Below are 20,063 nucleotides of genomic sequence, written 5' to 3'. Positions count from 1 at the left end.
GGGTTGCCAGGTAGATGTCGTGTTTCTTGACTTCCGCAAGGCGTTTGATACAGTTCCACACAATCATTTAATGAACAAAGTAAGAGCATATGGACTATCAGACCAATTGTGTGATTGGATTGAAGAGTTCCTAGATAACAGAACGCAGTATGTCATTCTTAATGGAGAGATTTCTTCCGAAGTAAGATTGATTTCAGGTGTGCCACAGGGGAGTGTTATAGGACCGTCGCTATTCACAATACATATAAATGAACCTTGTGGATAACATCGGAAGTTCACTGAGACTTTTTGTGGATGATGCTGTAGTATATCGAGAAGTTGTAACAATGGAAAATTGTACTGAAACACAAGAGGATCTTCAACAAATTGACACATGGTGCAGGGAATGGCAATTGAATCTCTCTACGAATACATAGAAAGAAAGATCCTTTATCGTTTAGCAACAATATAGCAGGTCAGCAACTGGAAGCAGTTAATTCCATAAATTATCTGGGAGTAGGCATTAGGTGTGATTTTAAAATGGAATGGCCATATAAAATTAATAGTCGGTAAAGCAGATGCCAGACTGAGATTCATTCGAAGAATCCTAAGGAAATGCAGTCCGAAAACAAAGGAAGTAGGTTACAGTACACTTGTTCGCCCACTGCTCGAATACTGCTCAGCAGTGTGGGATCCGTGCCAGATAGGATTGATAGAAGAAATAGAGAAGATCTAACGGAGAGCAGCACGCTTCGTTACAGGATCATTTAGTAATCACAAAAGCGTTACAGAGATGATAGATAAAGTCCAGTGGAAGACTCTGCAAGAGACACACTCAGTGACTCGGTACAGGCTTTTGATGAAGTTTCGAGAACATACCTTCACCAAGGAGTCAAGCAGTATTGCTCACTCCAACGTATATCTCGTGAAGAGACAGTGAGGATAAAATCAGAGAGATTAGAGCCCACACAGAGGCATACTGACAATCTTTATTTCCACAAACAATACGAGACTGGAATAGAAGGGAGAACCGACAGAGGTACTCAAGCTACCCTCTGCCACACACCGTCAAGTGGCTTGCGCAGTGTGGATGCATATGTAGATGACGCCAGTGCAGGATTTTGTGTATGATCTGATGTCTTGATTATGCCCCATAAATGTTCAGTGGAATTCATGTTGGGCAATATTATTCAAACCAATCGTGAACAGTTGTGGCATGGTGAGATGGCACCTTGTCAGCCATAAAAATTCCATCATTGTTAGGGAACATGATGGCATGAATGGCTGCAAAGTGTCTCCAACTAGCCAACCCTAACCAGGACCCAGTCCATTCCACGTAAACACAGACCACGCCATTACGGAGGCACTACCAGTTTGGGCAGTGTCTTGTTGACTCCTTGGGCCAAAGGATTCATTGGGTCAAGACACTGCAGGCGAAGTCATGGTGTTAGTAGAGGCTCTCCCGTTGTTTGTCTGCCGCCATAGCCCATTTACACCAGCTGTCACCACACTGTCCTAACAGATACTGTATGTTCACCATACATCCCACATTGGTTTTTGCAGTGCAGTGTTGCTTGTCTGTTAGCACTGACAACTTTACACAAATGGCACTGCTCTCAACCATTAAGTGATGGCACCAGCCACTGCATTGTCCGTGGTGAGAGGTAATGCCTGAAATTTGATACTGGCAGCACACTCTCGACACTGAATGTCAGAGTGTCGAATTCCCTAACGATTTCTAAAATGCAGTGTCCCATGCGTCTAGCTCCGACAACCATTCCCCGTTCAGAGTCTGCTATTCCCGTCCTGCAGCCATAATTGTGTTGGAGACTTTTGCATACGAATCACTGAATGCAAATGACAGCTCCGCCAATGCACTGTCCTTTTACACCTCGTGTTCACGATACTACCGGCTTCATGTGTGTGTATCACTATCCCAAGATTTTTGTCATCTCAGGGTATGTGTCCAAGCTCGTCTAGAAAAAAGCAGTTAGCAGGAATGTAAAGATTTAAGACTTTTAACAGAACGAGGAGATTTTTTCACTGAATAGTAATGTGTTCTATGAAACATGAATGAATAATTCACTTACAAGTATTGGAATGTTTCTGTTATCTAGTTCTAATTATACATTTCTAAGATGTCCATAGTTCCCTTTTCACTAATTTATTTGTATTTTCTTTCTTAACAGGACGTCAACTGCTAGTGGGCATATTTTGCTAACAGTGTCAATTCACAGCTGGACACTATTGCATAAGTTACAATGCCCTGTCTGCCTTTAGTGCACGTTAGTAGACCTGAAACAGTGCAACTGTCAGGAAGCACAACACTGAAAGCACTGAAAGCTGTCTACAACTGGACAGTTTCTGGCTTTGATATTTGCCCCGAGGGTGCTGATAACATTAGATCTCCCGTATTCTCTCACCCAAATTCGAGTAAATGGTGCGTGCAACTTGAAAAGAGTGAAGGCAACCCGATGATGTGCTTCTGCCTTGTGACTAGCAGCAATTCTGAGCCTGTAAATGCAACCCTTAAAGCTACCGTGTTGGATCAGGAAGGATCAAAACACTGTGTGTATCCACCTGTATTCTGCAGTCTCGAAAGATATGGGATATCTAGTCTAGTATGTGTGAAGGACAACTTCGATGTGAAAGAACTGGGTGAGCCCTGGACTTTTGAATGTGAAGTGTGCACTGTAGAAGTGGTAACGGAAAACACTAGAGATGCAGACGAAGAAGAACTACATTCGGCCTTAGCTGAGGATCTGGAGCAGTTGCTGAAATCGAAAAACCTCACAGATATCAAGCTGAGTGCTGGAGGAGTCCAGCTGGATGCGCACAGAGCGATACTGTGTGCACGTAGCCCCGTGTTCAGAGCCATGCTTAGTCATGACACCAAGGAGGCTCTGGAAGGGCTTGTGGAGATCTCTGATGCTGAACCACAGGTCGTGTCAGAGATGCTGCGCTACATGTACACAGACAGAATACAGGTACCGAGTGACATGACAGAGCAACTCTTGGTGGTCTTCGACAAATACGGGCTCCAGGATCCCAAGTTGAAGTGTGAGTTGGAGCTAGTGAGGCATCTTACAATAGACAGTGCTGCTGATATTGCTGTCTATGCCGTCATTCACTCGTGCAGCTTCCTGCAGAAGGTGTGTGTGGATTTCATTAAGCAGAATCTTGAGCAGGTGGTCGGGAGCAGAGGCTGGGCAAACATCATTGACAGGTATCCTGCAGCTGTGGAGACAATCAGCAAATTGCTCACTGAAGGATCAGAGAGGTAAATGAGTGCAACACTCTGTGAAATTTAAATGTCAATTAGCTTGTTAAATTTTCAAGGGGCCATGCATGCCCTAAAACCTTAAAGTATATGTTGTTAACACCTGTCACAAACGATTGTGGGAAGTTACAATGACAGAGCAACTGATTTGTGTAACTAATTTGTGGCAATATATTCATTTTAGAGGTGAGGAAATGTTCAGTATATTACGTGTTAACTACCTTAACGTTCTAGGTGTTAATAATACGATCAACTGTAGTTTTGGAGCTAACACTTCATTTTTGGAGGTAAATACACACAATGGTCTAATAAATAATTTATTAGGTTGGTGCATACATTTGTAGCATTTTTCAGTGAGTTTAATAAACACAACAGATACACATACCAGAGACTTTTATCGTCAGGGTAACATTTCAGTCGTGCAACTGCAGAAATCGTGGTTTAGAGGCAAAGAACTAATCGAGCCATGTTTGGAGCACATTTTGGTGCAGAAAAGGTTCTTTGATAGTGAGCAGAAAAGGTGACAATGTGAGGGTGCAAGAGAAAGTGAATAATCTGAGTGCAGAATGACTTCCAACCCACCTCTGTATAGTGTTTTTGTCAGTCTAGCAAAATGTTGGTGGGTGTTATCATGGAGTAGCATCATTTCACTCAGTCTTCCTAGTCATTGTGTATGTGAGACATCTCAGTTGTTGACATTCAGTGTCAGCACTAACAGTTGCATATAGGCCACCATGGGGAAGCAGTTTGCAGTAAACCACACTGTCGCCGAATAATGACAGCCATTTTTGGAGGCAATGTAATTAACTCTTTGTAGTTTCTGTATTATTAAGGCAAAATTTAAGTAATCTGCTTATCATTACTTGAAAGAAATCTTTTTTTATGTTGCACTGAATGAAAAGAATTCTAAGAAATAGTGATATTGGTTGTTGTAGACTTACAATAAATGCCAACCAATGATGCATAAACCCAGAAAATTGACACATTTTGTCTACAGTAAAGTGAATAGTAGAATGAAGTTTGCACATCTTATGAGCTAACAGATCAGTGTCATCCTTAGGTACTCGATACAACAGAATGTCATCATCATGTCTTTCTCAATAAATTATTCTCTGTGGCTCTTGTAAATGTATACCAAAAAACTGGTTTTCAAGATAACTGATCAAGAAGCTGGCAAAAGTACCAGCAAGTGGAGAGCCCATAGATAGTCCTTCCTGAATCAAACTTTTGTTGTTAAAGGAGAAGTAGTTATAATGAAATACTGATATTAATAATTCAGAAAGTTTGGCTGTTATGCTCTTTGATAATTTTTTTGTAAGTGAGGAGATTATTTTTAATTATCTTAGTATCTCGGTGGTTTCACCCTCAGGGATGGTAATGTTAAGATTGGTAATATCAAAAGATGTAAGTCCAGCTCCCTGTGAAAGGGTTGCAGCTAACTTGTAGCGATTCTTGACAGAGTAACTTTTTTTAAAAAAGGTGGTGTGTGCAGCAGTGTATTTTTTTTAGACATTAAATAATATGGTTTCTTAATAGCATTAATGACCATTTTATGAGCATATTTTCTTTATGTATTTTAAATCATGTTCTCAATCTTAGTGTCAATATATTTATTACTATAAACAACAACCATGCTCATTCCCTCAGAATGCATATAGTATAAACATTGTGTTCATATATAAGGATGCCCTTTGGTGCTTCTATTTACTTGCCATCAATAGCTTCCTAGATCAATCTTGTGTTTGTCTTAGGTTCTGTGTCATCTGTGTCTTTACTTTCTTTGTAATAATACTTTTTATGTGTATTTTATGTATCTTTGTCTGTCTTTTATATACTATACTGTTCTGTATTTTATTTTAATTTTAAAGCATATTATCAATTTTTGTATCATCACTTGCCTCTGTCTGCTTTCCTCTCTCCCGTCTACTGTCCATCTTACTCCTCCCACGTTTAAGTGTCACCTCCTTTTATATCTTATCAGTCACCCTGTGTACTCTCACAATGATGCCTGATATGTAAATTCATGTTACATATATTGATTTTTTTAGCCGCACGGGATTAGCCAAGCAGTCTAAGGCGCTGCAGTCATGGACTGTGTGGCTGGTCCCGGTGGAGGTTTGAGTCCTCCCTTAGGCATGCGTGTATGTGTTTGTCCATAGGATAATTTAGGTTAAGTAGTGTGTAACCTTAGGGACTGATGACCTTAGCAGTTAAGTCTCATAAGATTTCACACACAATTTTATTGATTTTTTAGGCTGTAGATGAGTTTATACAATATTTTTGTTGGTACATTGTTTTCATGATGATTGCTGAAAAGTTGTTTTCAAACATTAATTAGGTAACGTAATGTGGATATATGTTTTAATACAGCATTGCTAACAAAAATCTGGCCCCATTTACAGACTGCTCGCCAATTATGCATAAATTATTGCCTACCACAATAAACCATAAACATATAATAATTAGATAATTAAGAAATAACAAATAAGCTAATCCTGTCGCTGTATCTGCTAGTAGCAGACAACAATTTATGCATAATTGGTGAGCAGTCTGTACCCGGGTCCAGTTTTTTCGTGCTTCACACTGTAATTAAAGTGTATACATATCACCAGCCCAGATCCTGAAAAAAAATAAGGTTGCTTAAGACAAACTAGGTACCAGGCCCTGGCAGAATTTCAGTCAGCTTTTACATTGTGTATGTCATGCAATTAGCTCCTGTTCTAGCTCATATTTATTGAAAAACACTTGCACAGCAAATAGTGCCAAATGGACTGAGATATAGCACAGGCCACTCCTGTTCATAGAAGTCATAATAGGGTATGTAACAATCATCTTTGAACATTGATAAATTTATAAGCATCATAATAATTGCAAATAGTAAACTTTGAAACACTAAGATGGTTTTATTGGAACAACTGAAAGTGTACTTCAATGAAATGTAAAGGTTCAAATGGCAAAATTAGTTAGTTGGTAGTTAGTTGGTTAGTTAGTTAGTCATGTGTTTCACAGATCATTTGAATGATTCTTTTATCAAATTGATGTGGAATCAGTTATAAACATATTATGTAATGAGCATATCACTGTTTTAGTCTTACTCATTTAACTGCACTTCAAAACAAGTTTGTTAGTTTTTTTTCTTTTTTGAGGCAATCAGTTTTTAAATAGAAATTTGTCCATGGAATAGGGAGACTTGTACAGGAGAAATAATTGTAAGTCAGATTTAAAATTTGCTTTGTTACTTTATGGACTTTCATGTTATTGGCCAAATGATCAAAGATTTTTGTTGCTCCACGTTGAACTCCTTTCAGAGCTATGATGTATGTAATAATGGTCATTTTACCTCTAGTGTTGTAGGTATTGACCTCACTGTTCTTCTCAAATTGTGATGGATTATTTATGATGAATTTTGTTAGTGAAAATATGTGTTGTGATGGTGCAGTTAAAATGCCTAGCTGTCCCTGGGTGAAAACTATATTTTATTCATACTTCTCACTTCCGTGCAGTTGGTACTTTCTTCCTAAGTGATGATTATCCCAGAAAAATACTCCACAAGATGATATTGAATGGAAATATCCAAAAATGTCAGGAGGTAGATTCATTTGTTGCAAGGACTAGCAATTATCTGAAGAAGTAAAATAGTTGAACTTCATTGTTTGAGAAGCTAAGTAATGTTGTTTTTCTTTCAGCTCGAGTTTTCACCTGTTTGTACGTCCAAAAATTTGGAGCATTCTTCCCTAATTTTCCCCCCAAAGAGTCAGGGGGAATCAATGTTCTGAGAACCACTTGAATAATTCTGTGGAAAACATCATTTACTATCTCTTCTGTTGCATTCTCTCTAATGGGTTTTATTATGATACTAGTACTGTGTGGTGTAGGAATAGGAGCGGATCAAAAATTGAACCCTGTGGGACCCCTTTGTGATTTCTCCCCAGTCATTAAAATTTGTTAACCTTACGACATTGATTAAACTATTCTGCACAACTTTTTGCATTCTGTTTGTTTATCATGGTCCACAGCAGCTGTATGTAAAGCCCTCAGTTCCATCAAACATGAGTTTTTCTAAGAGTGTAATCTGATCTTCACAAACACATTGAAAATATCAGAAAAAATATGAACTGGCAGTATTTTATTATTTACAGCTTGCACTATTTGATGAGTGAATGTATAAACAGCATTCTTAGTTGAGCTACCCTTTTGGAAGTCAAACTGTGATATGCTAACTAAATTGTTTGTACTTAAGTGAGAGACTACTTTGCAGAACATTAGTTTTTCATGTAGGTTGGCAAAAGATGTCAGTAAGGAAATCTGATGATATCTAAACAAGTCTTTCTTGTCAGCTTTCTTATGAAGCTCTTTAACAATTGCATATTTTAACCTGTCTGAAAAAAAATTGCTATTCCCATGAAGCATTACATAATCACTAAGAACATTACGTATTAAGTTGAAACAAATTCTCATAATTCTGTTTGAAGTTCCATCAACACTGCTCAAGCTTTTGCATTTTAGAATTTGTATAGTTCTCTTAATTTCAGTGAAGTATGTTGGTGGTACTTCTAGTTTCTTAAAGTTTTGTTGAATGACTTTTTAATATATTCCCTTGCTTCTTCAACTGAACCATTTAATGCTGTTGTTTCTGCAGCATTTAGAAAGCGATTATTAGAAGTACTTGCAACTTGCAAATTGTTATGGTATCTTGTACATGGACAAGAAATCGTTGAAATCTTCACAAACTACTGTTTCTTCTTGCATGACAATTAGCTCAATAACACTTCCAGATTTCTCATAAATAGCTGCAAGGTTTTTGTATACTGTTAAAATTATTAGAGGAGTATTGGGTAGTAACAACTCACAAGCACATGCTTCTAGATTGTATTTCAATTTTTTGATTTTGTATCTAATTTTTATATATGTTGCATTGCCTTCTTTTTCCATGTTAACCCCACACAAAAATGGTGGTAGTCTGTAATCCTTGATATTTAATTTCTCCATTCCTGCAGATACACGATGTTCAGTGAGACACAGAACATCTGTCAGAATCATTTCAGAATTTTGCACATTTTCTAGGCATACAACAGGCTCATCTATCTTGTCTTTCAATCTCTTAATGTTCTGATGAAGCAAATTAACTTTGTTTTTCTAGAAACTGCTGCATATATTACGGTCTTGTTCTGCACCAATTTGTTTCAATACTGTCTGTCCGTAACCTAACTCTAATGTTAAAAATGTTCCCCTTTGAATTTAATAATGACAGGAATTTTGTCTAGTATGTTTGACTCCACCACCCACTCATTTGTTGGGAGTAAAGCTCAATTGTGTGCCAGGTTATGTGGTAAATATATTAATTAAACCAACACTGTTTCAAATTACCTTTTATTTATTGCTTTAAATGTCACCAGACAAAGAAATACATTATTTTGCACCAACTAACTACCCACATGAACAACCCCCCCCCCCCCCCCCCCCCAAACACACACACACACCTCATAGAGCTGTGCTGAACTGGCAGGTGCTGCTGTCAGAGTACAAACAACACATTACAATTTCCATAGTTAATAGAAATGTTTAATAATTGCATAATTAGAATTAATAATTATAAACTTTTGACAATTTTAGTATATCCTAGTGCCGTAAAGCAGAATTTCAATACCGATGCATTTCTAGATCTAGAATTGAAGAAATACATTTCATAAACGGTTAGTATGGGAAAAGATAATTTTCATTTAATTCCACAGTTATTTTTATTACTAGTGTTGTTCCTACTCTTTGACATAATATGAACAAATTTATACAGTTAAATGTTTGACAGAATTTTCATAAATAAGTTTGAGTTAATTTTAGACTTTGAACACAGAATGGTAGTTGGAACTAGACACGAGACATTCCGCTTTGGAAATTGTTAAAGAATTCAGTATTATGAGATCTGCAGCATCAAGAGTTTGCTGAGAATGCCAGATTTCAGGCATTACCCCTCACCACAGACAATGCAGTGACCGACGGCCTCCACTTAATGACAGAGTGTAGCAGTGTTTGCATAGAGCTGTCAGTGTTAACTTACAAGCAATACTGAAATAACTGCAGAAATCAATGTGGGACATATGACAAGCATATCCATTAGGACAGTGCAATTAAATTTGGTGTTAAAGAGCTATGGCAGCAGACAACCAGTGCGAGTGCCTTTGCTAACAGCATAACACCACCTGCAGTGTAAGGGATTGCAGAAAGAATTTGACACAGTTTCCCCTTGATGTAATGAGTGGCAGTTCTCACTGAAATGTTGGTAACTCCAAGATAATGCCCTTAATGGAGAGGAAGAACTCAGTAGCTTCCAATTAAAATATTGACACACCAAACTGTCTAAATATTTAGGGGTATTTCTAAGAAGTGATGTGGAAACTTCACACCATATTTATATGATTTGACATGAAGTTTCCACACGACTTCTTAGAATTACCCCTAAATACTTATACAGAACTCCAAATATATATTATTCCAGTATTTGGAGTCCTTATCAAGGATGCACAACAACAGACATCAGAAGAATTCAGAGACATCCTGCTAGGATTGTAACAGATTGGCATAACCCATATGAAAGAGTAATGGAAATGCTACGGAAACTTTCAGGGGGAATCCTTGGTAGAAAGTTGACATAGTTCCGATGAATCTCTGTGAGGAGAAGAATATGAGAGAGATTAGAGTGCATACTTTTTGTAAAGGGTTTCCAGTGCTCTGATTGTCTTCATGCAGCTTGTCACGAATTTCTCTTCTGTGCCTTCTTCTTTATCTTAGAGTAGCATTTTCACCCAACATCGTCAATTATTTGTTGAATATATACCAATCTCTGTCTTTCCCTACAGTTTTTATCTACTGCAGCTCCCTCAAGTTTGATAGAAGTTAGGTCATAAAAGTCAATACCTTGGTCACATAATATTTGACCAAAATTTATCATTTGTTTCAGCTTTGCAGCCAACATCAAAGCTAAAAATTTAGCAGTGACACACAACAAAAAGAGATTCAATTCTTAATCAAGTGATGCTATCAGTTCATAAGATGTGCAAATTTTTTCACTTAATAATTTATAACATATCAGATAATAAGTATTTCATATTGTCACAAATGCTGTCTTTGAGCACAGTCACCAGCATTTGGTGAGCAGTACAGCCATAATTAATGCAGCCTCAGTGTGGAATGCAAACAGCTCATCTGTAGCAGTCAAAGGGAAAATGTTCACACCTGATTTCCAGTTCAAACAGTTTACTTGCACTTAGACATGGATATGAACTACTGTTTATGACCAGATCGAGCCTCATCTGCTTAAATTATTCACAGATAAACAGGTCACATACTACACTCAGTAATTGTCCTATAGTGTGGTTGTTCAATTGCAATAACCTAACACTGAAGTGACACAAAAGTATACATGTGGCAAACACAGTCACTAATTAAAGTTTTTAAATCAATGTCTAACAGCCATATCAGTACAAAAATTATGTGCCCAGTAACTGTCATTTATAAATAACACAGTTTACAGTCTGATACTATTGCCACAATAGATGATCAGTACTGAAAGATCAACACAATTCATGAAATTAATTACAACCTCACAGCGAATGATTCAAAACAGTCAATTAATCATGGACTGAACTCCTAGATACAAAACTTTGATGAATCAAAGTACATTTTCTGATTTGTAATTTTTTTAAACCAAAGTTAACTATTGTTGTTTTCTAGTTTTTCATAAATTACCATAAAGATGTACAGTTCAGAGTAACTGAATAGTGGAAGAAGATTTGTTTGAATGAGGACTTTTAGGTACAGACATGACTATTACTGAATTATACTGGTTAGTTTGTCTAAGTTTTGGCTTCTATCCTAGTAACAATGTTTTTTGCCTGCCGGGTTGGCCGTGCGGTCTAACTTAAGTCTTTCCAGGTGGGAAGGGGCGCCTGGTCCCCAGCACAAATCTATTCGGTGGATTTGTGTCGAGGTCCGGTGAACCGGCCAGTCTGTGGATGGTTTTTAGGAGGTTTTCCATCTGTCTCAGCGAATGCAGGTTGATTCCCCTTATTCCGCCTCAATTACACTATGTCGGTGATTGCTGCGCAAACAAGTTCTCCATGTACACATACACCACCATTACTCTACCACGCAAACATAGGGGTTACATTCATTTGGTGTGGGATGTTCCCTGGAGGGTCCACCGAGGCCGAACCGCACAATAACCCTGGGTTCGGTGACAGAGGGATGAAGTGGACTGTGGTAGTCGTCATGGGGTTGTAGACCACTGCAGCTGCGGCAGGGATAGAGCCTCTCTGTAGTTTCTAGGTCCCCGGTTAACATACAGTACAATACAGTACAATACAACAATGTTTTTACTAAGCAAGCTAATTACTCTGAAACTAAATGGGTGCAAGAGTTGCTAACATAGTTTTGTCATTGGTTGTTGCAGTACTTCCTTTATTTATATGTCTTTCTTATCTACTTTATCTGGAAGTCATTAATCAGGTACATGTTTACAAATGAAGTTATAATGAAATCTGAAATTACCAATGTTTTGTAATTAGCGTGGTTTTTAAGTAAACTACTTACACTTATGGATTCTAAATAACCAAAAAATTGTAATAGGTACTAAAGTGAAATTAGATAAGCCCAGAGTCAATATTTGAGATTTTTATGTACTGTGCACATGCCATATAGACGAGCATATTGAAGATTTCACTAAATTTGAAAAAATTAATACTAATTTTTGGGGAAAGCAAAGCAAAAAGGTCCACCTGCTCTGTTACAAAGTCAATGGGTCTTTCTCTTGTTGTATTCTGTCTACTGAGCCTGTAGTCTCATGTAACTCTATCTCAGTGGTTTGCAACCTCTCTTAGACAATTACCCCTGAGTGCAATTAGATATTAGCTAGTACCCTCTCCCTCCCCTCTCCCAAATTATTAACACCTAACTAAACTGTAGAATGAAAGACTTTTCTTGGAACGCTTTTTATTTTTAAAATGATGAATGATATGTAGTTTGTGTGTGTGTGTGTGTGTGTGTGTGTGTGTGTGTGTGTGTGTGTGTGTGTGTGTGTGTGTGGTGCGCGCATGTTTGAATGAGGGAGGAATTTGTCATGCATCACTAGTGCTACTCACAGCTCCTTCTCAGATAAGAAAGCTAATTATCCACAGTGAGGGTAGACACATGTTACAAAACATACTCATCCTGCTCTTCATTGCAGCCCTTGCTTGACCTGAACATTGAAATCTCATTTAAAATCGTGCCAAGTTAAAATGTGTCTTCTATACCTAATGTTCATAAATCACTTGACTGCTGCACTTCTTATTTCTGAACTAGCAGAAATTGGAAGACTTCATGTTGTTAATGGTTTGTGTCTGACTGCAGCCACTAATAGTAGTAGTAATAATAATAATAATAATGTGTATAGCACTATAATAATAATGATGATGATGATAATACTGTGTATGCCACTATAGTATCCCTTCCATAGTTACTGCTGTGTCATGCTGTCAATTCATTCATTTATCTGTTTCAAAGTGAGTAATGAAGCAATTTTCGGGCTACTGTAGGTACTATCTACAACTTGGAGAAGACATTTTCTTGAGATAATTATCAGTTGTGACATATGTGTCTCACTTTTGCCATCAGCGATGTACAGGACAAAGCGCAACATATGTGTGTAGTGGTTGGACTACTTGAGGAATCTGTAACCTCTGCCACATTAATGCTACTAACTGAGAAAAATTAACTATTGTTAACTTATATAATCAGTATTACAGTACTAAAAAATTGTGGTAATAGTAATGATCTTTCAAAAATAATTTATTTTTGTGGCTGAAACAGAATCAAATCATTTAGTTTGTACCCATCAGAAAATTTACCCCTCAGGTGATAATTAACCTCAGGTTGACAATCACTGCTCTATCCCCTATATCCTAAAGCTTCCCAAACAGCCATGATTATTAAAATTTCATCTCTCTTCACATACTGAATTACCCATTGAGTTACCCATTCAGTATCCTCATATACTATCTCAATATCTTCATCTTCTGTACTTAATATCTGTGTGCATAAGTAAACTACTGTTGTTGGCATTAGTTTGCTGTTGGTTCTGATGAGGATAATCCTACCACTAAATTATTCACAGTAACACACTCTGTGCCCCAACTTCCTATTCATGACAAATCATACTTGCATTGCACCATTTTCTGCTGCATTAGATATACCCTTACAGTCATCTGACCAGTATTTCTTACCTTCTGTCCATTCCACTTCACATGCATTCCACTTCACTTGCACCACTTCCTCATTATCAAAGTGAAGTCCTTGAAGGTGTTCATCAAGTTTTGGAAACAGATGAATATTGGATGGGGCCAAGTCAGGACTGTACAGAGGATGATCGATGACAGTGAGACAAAGGCATAGGATTGTCACAAATATCACAGCGCCTGTGTGTGGTCTGGTATTCTCATGCTGAAGGAGAGGGTAGTACATGTGTGGATGAAGTTTACTACAGTTACAGCTAGCTGTTCATCACACACTGACACAGATATGTTACACGCCGCCATGTTACATGCTACAATTTGGAGTCCTGCAAATATAGGCCTGCAAGTATGTAGACATTAGGAATAAAGATGTAGAATGTCAACACCATTTGTTTTATTTAATAAGCTTTTCAAGTTTTCAGATAAAAAGTTTGGAGGAATTACTTTACAGCATGCCCTTTGTAGTGGTACATATTGCTACAAAGTAGAGCAACACGTCTCACTTCCCTTTTACTAGACTGAAGAAAGTTGTGTGTGAAAAGCATGACTTTAATTAGTAGTAGCATAAAGAGTGCCTACTGTGCCTGGGTTTGTTGGAATTTATGTGCAGATATGAGGACAAAAAACGCAGGTTCAACACAGAAAGCGATGATGGATGTGTGATTAGGACTGGCGAGTGAGGGGTCACTTGCATTTTGCAGTTGTGCTTTGGGGGGCTGTGGACTCCAAAGAAGAAAGGGACCTGATGGCAGTTGTTGAGCACTAAAGAAAAATGAATGATGTTATACAGGATGAAAAGAATTTAAACTGACAAACTCTGGGAGGTTGTAGGGGACATCAAAACAAGTATTTTTCCCTAATGTCATTTTTTCCTATGAGGAGTATTTAAACCAGTAGAGGAAGATTTCTCTGGCGACAAATTAATTAAACCAACAAAAAAGTCTATAGGGGACATAACTGGGGATCGAGCAGGCCACGGTACAGGACCACCTCTGCCAATCCATGTTTCTGGGAACTGTCAGTCCAGGAACTGACGCACACGGCGACTTAAATGTGCCGGCGCCCCATCATGTTGGAACCACATGCGTTGTCTTGTAGGGAGCGAGACATTTTCCAGCAATTCTGGCAATGCTCTGGTGAGAAAATTGTAATAGTGCCTGCCATTTAATGGTCTAGGTAGCAGATACGGTCCAGTTAAACAGGCCCCAACAACACCGCCCCACGCGTTAATAAAGAAATGCACTTGATAAGCACTGGTACCTGTGGCATGTGGATTATCCTCACTCCAAACATGCGAATTGTGCATGTTGAAGACTCCATCATGCCCAAACGTTGCTTCATCGATAAACAACACAGAGGATGGAAATGTAGGGTGCATTTCACAGTGTCCCAGGTACTACTGCGAAAACTGTGCTCTGGGTGGATAATAAACAGGTTCTAGGTCGTGGACATGCTGTAAGTGAAATGGATGTAACAATGCTCTCAAAGGATGTTCTTACATTCATCTGATTCATCCCCATGTTACGTGCAATTGCACGAGTGCTGATTGAAGGATCCCACTCCACATGCTGTACGACAGCTTCCTCAAATTGCAACATTCTTACCGTGCGATGGTGTCCCTGTCCAGGTATCTGCTAAATGACCCGGTCTCGCACAGGCATTGGTACACAGCAGCGAAGGTCATATGATGTGGGATACGGCAATTAGGACATTGTTGTTGATAAACCTGCTGTGCAGCTCGTCCGTTGTGGTGCGCTATGAAGTACACACCAACCATATCAGTGTACTCACTCCAGGTGTATCGCTCCGTTAGTAAACAGAGACAATTCACTACTACACTGGTGGACAGCAGTTGTCTACAACTGAAGAGTGTAATATGCCCTCTAACAACTGAAGAACATAATACGGCCTCTAACAACTGAAGAGTGTAATATGGCCTCCACTGGTTTAAATACTCATCATAGGAAAAAATGACATTAGGGAAAAATATTTGTTTTGATGCCCCCTACCACTTCCCAGAGTTTGTCGGTTTAAATACTTTTCACCCTGTATAGACTCTATGCTATGCTATCTCAAGTAAGTATGAACTCGTAGTTTTGGAGAAGCATTGAGTCATCATGTATGAACATGTTGTCTGAAAAGCTTTGTTAATTAGCAGTTGCAAGTTGAGAACTTATTTGAATATAGAAGAATTACAGAAACTGTCTTTTGTGATTTCACAGTGATTTGTTTAAAATGTAGAATCTCTCCTATAGCCTTTGCCCTCTACAGTCGGAAAAGGAGTCTGCAGTCAAATATGTGGCACTGCATAGCAGGACCACATCATCAAGAGAAAACAAAACAGTGGCCAGAAATTTCAGAAAGTAACTGTTGTTATAGGGAACCAGTGTAGACTTGGCATCTCACTATACATCAACCATTTAAAATCAACGCACAACTGACTGAGACCTTGCATTTCCCTTTTCAAAGTTTCTCACTTTTATACATGCTTTTAATATTCCATGCTTCAACTTGTAGAATGTTCCCCTCCTGTTGATTGTTAAATCTTTTTCTTATGCTCACCTCTCACTTTGCACTCCCATCCCAGGCATACAAATGGGGAACAAATCCAAATTCTTTTGCCAATAGAGAAATCTCACCATGGTACACACTGTGCCTTTAATGCAGTGGTTTACATGACGTCTGCAACCACACTCCGTTGATTGTTTCTCATTCTTCTGCCTTTTTGGGGTAGTTTCCCACCCCAAGGGCAGTAGGGTACCCCCTCTCCTCTTTGATAAAAGTCTGAAACCTCTATTGTAGATGGTTTTTATTCAGAATGTAAGCAATGAGTGGTTGGGCATATGGCATCATGTTAACCTCACATTTGATGCAAATGGCATAGGAATGAAAATTGATAATATTTGTACAGTGGACCATCCATTGTGCCCTCTACATTGACTTGCAACCTGTTTACCTAGTTATAGATAAGTTTGGAGAGTGAAATACAGTTTTGTTAACTGTGGTAAATATCAGTAACAATTCAGTCATGTGTTATTGGAAAGTTGTTCGGTCTTATGTTGAATTTAAAAACTGCCTCAGTTTGATAATTCCTCTGTTATGTGTGTGGTATCACTGGGCCACAAAGTTAGGTTGCTTATTTATCTTTCTATACAGGTGTTCCTCACAGCCTGCTACATCTGGGTCACAATCAGATTCCAGCACAGTGAATTCTCTAGTCACAGAGTCCACATCAGCATGTGTTGGAAGTTCAGATACTGTGTGGGACTTGGGCTACACAAGCTGTGAAAGAAAGAAAGTGGTCTATGTCTGGACCATTTCAGGCTTAACAAACTGGCCTGAGAACAGAGATTTTATCGCATCACCTCGTTTCTGCCATCCTGAGTCAATTCAGTGGGAGGTAAGGCTCTATAAATTGGGAACAGAATACAAAGTGTGCTTCCAACTGTTGGAAAATAATGGTGGTGGGAGTGTAATGGTGGATTTGAGTGTTTCTGTAATTTCCCCAGAAGGAGAGAGATGCATAATCAAAACATCACCGAGCTGCTGGTTTCAGGAAGGTTCAGAGTCAGATAAATTTGAATGTGGGTGTTTAACTAATGACATGTTGAAAGTAGAGTGTGAAATTGGTACTGTGTGTGTCGTGCAGCAGTGCGTTGTGGCAGTTAAGCCAGTGCTGCAGTCTCATCTCAGACAGGATCTGCATTCCCTACTAGAGTCAGGAAATTTTGCAGATTTTAAACTGAGTGCCGGGACTGTCGAGATGAGAGTACACAGAGCGATACTGGCAGCCCGTAGTCCCTTCTTCGCCTGTAAACTGCGGCCGGGATCAAAGATGTTAAAGATGGGCCAGTTGGATGTTCTGGATGTGAAGCCTGAAGTGTTGGCTGACGTTCTGCACTACATATACACTGGGGGTGTGAAAAATCTGAGTGACTTCACAGTGGAGTTACTGGCAGCAGCCCACAGATTTGAACTGTGTGACCTGAAGAGGGAGTGCCTTGCACATCTGTCCAACAGGCAGCTCACTGTGGGTAATGCCGTCACAACAGCTGTCTGTGCTGTGGAAAACCAGTGCGATGCATTGTTAAACTCATCTGTGGAGTTCATCCGATCACATTTCAAGCAGGTGATGGGGACTACCGAGTGGATTGAAGCCATTCGCAGGCACCCTGAAGCTATCAAGAAAATCAGTCAAATGGTAGCAAAAGCTGGAAAGTAGACTCTGGCATTAAAAATGTTTTGGATTCACTATGTGTGTGAATATGTGTTTTGCCCATAGAGTATGTATATTTATGGAGTAAGTATAGTCTACTGTGTATTTTCTCAACATCAAACCTGGCTAGTCACATGATTTAGGGATGATGCTGCTTGTCTACAATTTGAGGTAATAGTGAAACTTGAATATTATATGTATTCGCTTTGTGTTATATACATTTCTGCACATTTGAGTTTTAGTAACAGTAGTGCTGCGGTATTGTTGAAGCTGTGGATGTAAAGAGATGTACATCAAAGGCGAATCAGTTTCTTTCAAAAATATGTGAAACGAATGTATAAATATAAATTTCATATTGATATGAAATAATTTATATTTTGAAAACTATCGAGACTTGGTTTTATAAAGTCTTGTTTTGTAGAGATAATTTCTGTGATTTTTTGGCCAGGTGTTTACAAGACAAGTGCTAGATAAATTTGCAAGTGTTTTTGAGTAAACTGCCAGTCAGTGTATATACATAGGTGCTATGTTAACATGCAGATAAAGTTTATGCACAGTTCTGTTTAATTTCTTCCTATTTATGCAGGTTTTCAAACCCTCGTATGTATATAAGTATTTCTGCATGAGAAGCTTTCCTACAGAGTCTCACTGGAACATAATTAATTGGAACAGAATCAACAATATGAAAACCTTTAAAAAAAGCTATCACTTGTTTTATTTCTCCAAAATTTGAACTTTTTTTCATGTTGTATGGTGTTATTTTGCTGATGAGACAGTGAAAAAATGTCATAGATATTTTACTTGTCTGTAAAAGCAGGATGGTAAATAAAGAAAAACTTAAAATAATGATGTACAAGCAGGTAGTTCAGATCACTTACCACATTTACTCTATCAGTTTTGTAATTTCAAATTTGTAGTTTCTTCATGACCCGTCAAAGGCTTCTACATTGTCATTATAACATAATTAATTAGAGCACACATTTGACAATATGAATAAGTGCAATAGAAAATGTAAAAGTTATTGTGTATGCTGTCACTTCTTATCATGTTACCAAAACAAACAAAGAAGTAGAATATGAATTAATACTGTAACGCAAAAGCACAGTACCATTGTGCTTCACATCTTGAAGCCAACTTCAGTTACTGGTATCAAATTGTTAAGATGTCTATAAAACAGTTATACAAAGTTTCACAGTACTTTTGAAAATGATCTGTCCATAGCAGCAAAGTAGTAACACTCAAAACACACTAAGCACTACACAGGCTGAAATACACCATCTCAAACTCAAGTGATTTGAGCTGCAGGAGATGTTGTGGACAGAATTCTTGTTCTGCATGTCTGATATTTATACCTTATGGTTTTGCACCTCTGTGCATGCTGAAACTTAGAGATATAGTGAACTATAGATTTTCTTGAAAACTATGGACATGAATTTTTTTAAATATTGTAAATGAATTTTAGACAAACATTTAAGCAACATCTGAGACATTAATATTATATTCAAACCCAGTAATTAGGAAGAAATATTGTTGAATATAGCAATGAAAACTGAAAATGTGTCTAGTATTTTGTTAAGTTGGACCAATTCAATGTCCTGAAAAATGTTAGTACTGTCATTATGTTGCATATTAAGATAAATTTGTCACATATTAAACAAATTTTTGTTTGTTTGTTTAGTGAAACACCTTTTTCGGTTATTGCAACCAGTTATAAAGCTGTACACATTAGTCCCAGCTGTTGGATAGCAAAATTGTCACACCTTGCCTTTATTTATTCTATTTTCTGCTTTTGTTTGAGTTGAATGGTACAGAAGTCATCCATTTCAACTTACAATGTAGCATTATAATTTAGTATTGAAAGGATTGGTTCTTTACAATTTAATGAAAAATATCATGACACTTTGCCAACAAACCTTCTATATGACTTCATTTTTCCTAGATATAATGTTAAACACAGATGCATAGGAAAGAATATTCTGGCAGTGTGCACTGTGGCCATTCAGATCCAATGGGAGTCAGTGTTTTGAAGTTCTGTCATTTGTTTGAGCTACCTCATCTTCAAGATAGTTTTGGCATATACTCTGTGGTTCTCAGAGCAAATAGTTTTCTTAAACTGCAAAAACCAGATGCCAGAAACGCTACTTAAACTTCTATATGAACACTTTGTGTTTCATGTTGTCAGACAGACTTCATGACAGAATACACAGTTGGGAAATTCATTTTTTAAATAATGACTGCAGAATCTTCCTGGAGCAAGCCTAATTAAATAAATTCTTCTTCTGAATCAAGTGAGAAAAGGTCTTATCTTTTTTATAATAGCCTT

At 38.0% G+C, this 20,063-nt stretch overlaps 1 protein-coding gene across 1 annotated transcript in view; it reads left to right on the top strand.

Moving 5' to 3' along the window:
• Positions 1-19,399, top strand: part of LOC126291991 (protein roadkill-like) — a 28,230-nt gene extending 8,831 nt beyond the window's left edge. Inside the window, exons 2-3 of the mRNA XM_049985763.1 lie at positions 2,169-3,259; positions 16,681-19,399. Of these exons, the coding sequence (XP_049841720.1) occupies positions 2,241-3,259; positions 16,681-17,746 (2,085 nt within the window). The 5' untranslated portion in view covers positions 2,169-2,240 and the 3' untranslated portion in view covers positions 17,747-19,399. The remainder of the gene's footprint in view (positions 1-2,168; positions 3,260-16,680) is intronic.
• The last annotated feature ends 664 nt before the right edge of the window (positions 19,400-20,063 follow it).

The sequence above is a fragment of the Schistocerca gregaria genome, chromosome 9 (assembly GCF_023897955.1).
Source record: "Schistocerca gregaria isolate iqSchGreg1 chromosome 9, iqSchGreg1.2, whole genome shotgun sequence".
NCBI lineage: Eukaryota > Metazoa > Arthropoda > Insecta > Orthoptera > Acrididae > Schistocerca > Schistocerca gregaria.
The sequence above is the reverse complement of the archived record's forward strand: the minus strand, read 5'-3'. Positions and strand labels throughout refer to the sequence as shown.